This window comes from Bison bison, unplaced genomic scaffold, assembly GCF_000754665.1.
Source record: "Bison bison bison isolate TAMUID 2011002044 unplaced genomic scaffold, Bison_UMD1.0 scf7180017864223, whole genome shotgun sequence".
Classification (NCBI taxonomy): domain Eukaryota; kingdom Metazoa; phylum Chordata; class Mammalia; order Artiodactyla; family Bovidae; genus Bison; species Bison bison.
In genome coordinates, this window is record NW_011494795.1 from 2,461,958 (window position 1) to 2,468,719 (window position 6,762).

A 6,762-nucleotide genomic window follows, 5' to 3' on the forward strand; every position below is an offset into this window, starting at 1 on the left:
CGGGCCCTGTCACCAGGCCTGGAGGAGAGCGGGCTGGGCCTGCTGGCGCGCTTTGCTGCTAGCGCCCTGCCCAGCCCCACCGTGGGGCCATCCCTGTCCGTGGTGCAGCTCGAGGCCAAGCAGAAGGCCCGCAAGAAGGAGGAGCGGCAGAGCCTGATGGGTGAGTCCCGGCGGTGGGCTGTGTGGCGGCGGGTCCCACTGCCTGGCCTGCAGGAGGGGCTCAAGAGAAGGACGGGAACTCCAGGGCTGGGCCGGGCCTGGGTGGACGGCCCTGGTGATGGGGGCCTCCCTGGCCTGCCACTCCCTGGGGAAGGGTCTCCAGAGCTGTGCCCTGACCTTCACTGGCGATGCTCCCAGCAAACAGGACCTCAGGCGCCCAGAGGCAGCTCTGGGGTCTGCAGAGGCCTCGGATCTGCACGCTGGGGGCTGTGGGAGGCCCCTGGCCCAGCCCAGGGGTAAGGGAGACCGCTGCAGGTTGGCGACACCCAGGCTGAGCCAGGAGAGAAAAATGGGAGCTGGCTAAGGCGATGTAGGAGAAGTCGAGGCGAACGTGGCAAGAACAGGCCGCACGAAGGTCTGGAAGAAGGGGAAGCTCTTCACACTTAGGGCAGTAGGTGGGACTGGTTTATTCAGTGAGATGCGTTGGCCCAGACCGGGCAGATTTCGTGGGCCTGGGGTTGCAACCCAGCGGAGGTCATTAGTGCGGGTGACCAGGTGCTGGCTTACCGTCTCGCTGCCCGGCTGGGCAGACAAAGGCAGCAGGCACCAACCCTCGGGCAGGAGGCCCAGCCGTATCCTGGCCCTGCGTCCCTCCTTTCTGCGTCTCCGGTCGTATCTCTGTCTTCTTGGGACAGATAGACACCTTGGGACCGTCTCCTGGGCTCACTCCCATTCTCACGGGGCCACTTTCCCTGCATGGACCCAGCTCACCTTCACCAGGGGTTAGTGTTTGGGCTGTCAGCTCCCTTTGCCCTTTTCTGAGCCTCGGTGGTACACATGAGGCCCTCCTGGCAGGGGCTGGAGCACGGGAAATGGGCCCTGCTTGCCACCCTGCCACCCCGACCCCCCGGCCTCCTGCAGCTGCCCGGACTTCATGCACCCCAGAGCGCATTCCCAGTGGCCCGCACCACCTCCAGAGACCACGTCTGTTCAGGGCTGGATGGCCCAGTGCTTTCTGTGCTGAGAAACGTTCCACTGTCAGGACGGACCACAGTTGGTTTCTTCATTCACCTGCTCAAGGCCCCAAAGGACGTCTGGGTGGCACCGTGGTTCTGGCGGTTTTCACTGAAGCTTCTCTAGACTTCTGTGTGCAGGTTTTTGTCTGGACCTGTTTTCAGCTCCTTTGGGTAAATACCAAGGAGTGTGATCACTAGATTATATGCATATGTTAAGATCACGCTTCGTTTTTTAAGAAACTGCCAGACTGTCTTTCGAAGTTAACCACCGTTTTGCAGTCCCGCCAGCAGTGAATGGGAGTTGCTGCTGCTCAGCACCCTCACCAGCGTTTGGTGTTAGTGTTTTGGATTCTGGACGTTCTCGTTGTTTTAATTTGCATTTTTCCTAATGATACGCTGTGGAGCATCTTTTCATATGCTTATTATTTGCTATTTGCATATCTTCTTTGGTAAAGTGTTTGTTAAGGTTTTTGTCCCATTCTTAAATTGGGTTATTTAATTTAAATCTTAATGCTGAGTTTTAAGGGTTCCTTTTGTATTTCAGATAACAGTCAGATGTGTCTTTTGCAGACATTTTCTCCTGGGTCTCATCTTTTCATTCTCTTGGCAGTGCCTTTCACAAAGCAGAAAATTTTAATTTTACTGAAGTCCAGCTTATCAGTTCTTTTTTTTTTTTTTTAATGGATCCTGCCTTTGGTTTTGTATCTAAAAATTTACCGCCATACCAAAGGCCATCTAGATTTTCTCCTACATCATCGTCTAGAAATCCTGTATTTTTGCAGTTCTAAGTTTAGGCCTGTGGTCCAGCGTGAATTAACTTTTGTGAAGGGTGTAAGGTCTGCGTCCAGGTTCTGGTTTTTTTTTGCACGTGGATGTCCACTGGCTCCAGCACCGTTTGTTGAGAAGATTCTCTCTTTTCCATCGTATTGCCTTTTCTCCTTTGTCAGACGTCACCGGACAATTTCATGGCAGTCTCTTTCTGGGCTCTCTATGCTGTCCCATTGACCTGTTTGTCTATTCTTTTGCCAATATCTCCCTGTCTTGATTACTCTACCTTTACAGTAAGTCTTGAAATGAGTTACCTTCAGTCCTCTGACTTTGTTCTTATCTTTAAATATTGAGTTAGCTGTTGTGGGCCTTTTGCCTCAATATACGAACTTTAGAATTGGTATCTACAAAATAACTCGCTGCATTTCTTACTGGGTTTATTACATTGAATCCATAGATCAATTTGGAAAGAAATGACACTTTGACAGTATCAGTTCTTCCTGTTGGCAATGGACTAGCTTTGATTTCTTTTATCAGATTTTTTTTTAATAGTTTTCCTCATTTGGATCTTTTACATATTTTGTTAAATTTAACTTCCTTCATTTTGGGGATCGCTAGTGTAAGTAATACTGTCTTTTAAGTTTCAGATTCCCACTTGTTCATTGCTGGTATACGGGAAAGATCCTTATCCACTGTGCCACCAGGGAAGGCCTTTAGGATGCTATTGTAAATGGAATTCTGTTCATTTTTGCAGTGCTTGCTGGTAATGTATAGAAATGTAACTGATTTTTGTAAATTGATCTTATATCTTACATCCTTGCTAAACTCATTTGTTCTAATAATTTTTTTAAAGTAGATTCCTTAGGATTTTCTATATATAAGATCAGTGCAGTTCAGTGCAGTCGCTCAGTCGTGTCCGACTCTTTGCGACCCCATGAACCGCAGCACGCCAGGCCTCCCTGTGCATCACCATCCCTGTCCGTCATCCGGGAGTTCACTGAGACTCACGTCCATCGAGTCAGTGATGCCATCCAGCCATCTCATCCTCTGTCGTCCCCTTCTCCTCCTGCCCCCAATCCCCCCCAGCATGAGTCTTTTCCAGTGAGTCAACTCTTTGCATGAGATGGCCAAAGTACTGGAGTTTCATGCCATCTACAAATAGAGGTAGTTTTATGTTTTCCTTTCCAATGTATAGTCCCTTTATTTTCCTTGCCTAATTGCTCTGGCTAGGATCTTGCGTTCAATACTGAGCAGAAGTGCTGAGAATAGATATCTTTTTTTTTTTTTTTTCCTGTTCTCCCTGCTCCATAGATATCTTTGTGAGAAAGCTTTCATACTTTTTTCTATTAAGTATGATGTGGTTGTTTAGTTGCTAAGTCATGTCCAACTCTTTACGACCCCATAGACTGTAGCCTGCCAGGCTCCTCTGTCCATGGAATTTCCCAAACAAGAATAGTGGAGTGGGTTCCCGCTTCCTTCTCCAGGGTATCTTCCTGACCCAGGATCTCTTCCATGAACCCAAGTCCCCTGCTTGGCAGGTGGATTCTTTACCACTGAGCCACCTGGGAACCCCAAATATAATGTTAACAGTGGTTTTTTTTCTTCATTTGTCAGGTTAAGGAAGTTTCCTTCTGTTTCTCATTTGTTGAGTGGTTTTATCACAAAAGGGTACTGGATTTTGTCAGTTGCTTTTTCTGTGTCTGTTGATGTGCTGTTCATGTGGTTTTAATGTTTTATCCTATTAATATGGTGTATTATATTGATTTTGTAAAGAGTGTCCAAGCAGCCTTGCATGCCTGGCCTGTGTCTCACGGGGTCACGGTGTATAATCTTGCCTGTGCGTTTCTGCGTTGCGTTTACGTCTGTTTATAGTTATGTTTTCTTGATGGATCGATCATTTTATCATTGTGAAACGTCCTTCTTCTTTCTTGATTTCTGTCTTCAAACCTATTTTGTCTGATAATAGTAGAGACATACCTCACAGATCATGTGGGTTTAATTCCAGACCAACGCAATGTTGCATTTACCCAATATTGCAGTAAAGTGAGCCACACAAATGTTTTGGTTTCCCAATGCATATAAAAGTTGTGTTTATACCATGCTGCTGCTGCTAAGTCGCTTCAGTCGTGTCCGACTCTGTGTGACCCCATAGACGGCAGCCACCAGGCTCCCCCTTCCCTGGGATTCTCCAGGCAAGAACACTGAAGTGGGTTGCCATTTCCTTCTGCAATGCAGGAAAGTGAAAAGTGAAAGTGAAGTCGCTCGGTCGTGTCTGACTCTTAGCGACCCCATGGACTGCAGCCTATCAGGCTCCTCCATCCATGGGATTTTCCAGGCAAGAGTACTGGGGTGGGGTGCCATTGCCTTCTCTGGTTTATACCATATTATAGTCCTAAAGATGCAGTAGCATTATATCTTAAGAAAAAAAGCACCTACCTCAGTTAAAAAATATTTTATTGCTAAAAATCGACAACCATCTTCTGAGCCTTCAGTGAGTTGTAGTAGTAACATCAAAGATCACTGCTCACAGATATAACAAGCATGGTATCATATAATGATAATGAAGAAAGTTGAAATCTTGTGAGAATTACCAAAATGGGACACAGAGGCATAGAGGGAGCAAACGCTCTTGGAAGACGATCGCCCACAGACGTGCTCGACGCAGGGTTGCCACCGGTCTCGAGTTGGTAAAAGGTGCAGTTTCACAATGAAGTGAGGCCTGTCTATACAGCCACTGCAGCTCAACTTTGGTTACTCTTCGCATCGTATGTCTCTCTTAATCCCCTGACGTTCAGCCTATTTTTGTCTTATTCTCTTCTCTACTATTTTTTGTCTGTTTTCTGGGCCTGTTCCTTTTTCCTCCTTTCTGCCTGTTTTTTTGGGGAGGAGGAGACATTTCACTGGACGCTGGTTGGGAATCAAGGCTGGGGGTTCTGCTCCCTGCTCCGGCCTGTCCGCAGTGAGGCTGCGGCAAGATGCTTCCGTCTCTGCGGGCCTCGTGCTTGTCCCCACCGCGGGGCCTGATGAGACCGTGTCCTCTGTTCCCGGCACTGCTTGTGCTGCCCCAAAGGCTCTTAACTGTTATCTTCCTACCCGATCTTGCGGTGAGCAGGAGGCCCCAGCCCCTGCTCTCCAGGGAGGGTCCAGTCCCGCCCGCCGCCCTGCCCGCGCCGGCTCCCTGTGCGGTGCGCCTGCAGCGGTCTGTGTGCGTCCTGGATTGCAGGTGGCTTTCTGCAAGGGACCTGTCATCAGGTGGGATCTCAGTCCCTCATACCCAGAAGCAGAGCTCACAGACCAAGAGTGTTTTATGGCCTGCACCCTAATCAGCTAAGAAAGCCCCAGCTATCTCCCCTGCAGCAGGAAGTCTGTTAACAAAAGATGAATTAATAAGATCATCATTCTTTGCAAGTGGTTCCTTCTCCTGGAGTGTGGCCCCTCCCCTGGCCCTGCCCTTGCCACCGAGGCTGCATCTGTTGGGGTGATGGGTCTCAGCCTCCCGCAAGAGCCTTTGTGGCCAGGCTGCTGGCTGCCCAAGGGTCAGTAGGCCTGAGGTTCAGCCCTGGCTTCTCGGCTGACCTGGGGCAAGTCCTTCGCTGGGGCGGTCAGCCCAGGACTGTCACAGACATCTCGTCCCTGGGGTCTGCCTGGAGGAGGCAGGCCCCTCTTCATTCCCCTGATGGGGAGAAGCACCACTCACCCCCATTTAGAGTCTTCTCCTGGCCACCACCTCTGGGCCAAGCTTTGCGCTGTACCACTCTGGGGGCTCCAGGAGAAGGTGGGGATCTACTTCTGGGGGTGGAGCACGCCAAGATAGACAAACACAGACGGGACCTCTGCAGTGTGCCGTGTACCTGTGGTGAGGAGGGGTGGCCCGAGGACTCCCCAGGGCGCGGAGTGGGTCTTCTCAGAAAGGAGGCTGCAGTCATCCAGGTGGAGGGCAGGGAGAGATGGTGGTGTGGGCAGAGGGGCCAGAAGGAGCGAAGACCGGGGGGCTTACAAGGACAGAGGACAACGGATGTTGGGGAGAGGTTGTGCGTTCAAGGAGCCCAGGAGCTGGGCGGAAGCTGGGGGCTGCCCTGCAGCAGAGGGAAGTGGCCCCCTGGCTGTGGGGAGGGGCTGGGCCCCAGATCTGTGTGGATTCTGGGGAATCTTGTCCTCTTGAAAGGGGACTGGGTGTCTAGGACCCCCAGTTTTGAGAGGCAAGGCCGTGCTGGGGCTTGGGGATTTTGTGTGGACTTTCCCGCCTACCTCCCTTAGAGCTGCTGCCCGTGCAGGTGTGGGGCTCTCCCCGGCTCACCCTCCCAGGGCTCCTGGATGCTCGAGGAGGCCCAGGAAGAGCCGGGAAGCTCACACGTGGCCAGGCAGGAGATGCCACATTCCCAGACAGTGCTTTGGGGCAAAGGGTCCGGAGCAGAGTCTGGGCAGCCTGGGGTGATTCAGGATGGGAGTGGGCCACAGTCCTTCGGATCTTCGGCCTCAGGATCCTCCCTGGAAGCAGCGGAAGCCTCCCCGGGTGGCCTCGTCCCTGCAGCAGGGGTGGGGTGGCCAGGGTGGGAAGTGGGGGCCGCAGAGCGCCCCGTCCACAGCCGCCCCCCTCACCTGCACGCAGGCACGGAGTTCGAGTACACCGACTCAGAGAGCGAGGTCAAGGTGCGGAAGCGGTCACCCGCCGGGCTGCTGCGGCCCAAGAAGGGGCTGGGGGAGCCAGGTCCAGCCCTGGCTGTGCCTGGTGCGCGCGCCCCCGGCCCCAGCAGCCCCGACAAGGCCAAGCTGGCGGCCGAGAAGGGGCGCAAGGCCCGCAAGTAGATCGGAAGGGCAC

The 6,762-nt window shown here is 52.2% G+C and overlaps 1 protein-coding gene across 1 annotated transcript in view; it reads left to right on the forward strand.

Moving 5' to 3' along the window:
- LOC104992808 (trinucleotide repeat-containing gene 18 protein-like) overlaps positions 1–6,762 on the forward strand; it is a 24,921-nt gene that overhangs the window by 754 nt on the left and 17,405 nt on the right. Inside the window, exons 3-4 of the mRNA XM_010845796.1 lie at positions 1–160; positions 6,553–6,745. Coding sequence (XP_010844098.1) covers positions 1–160; positions 6,553–6,745 — 353 coding nt within the window. The remainder of the gene's footprint in view (positions 161–6,552; positions 6,746–6,762) is intronic.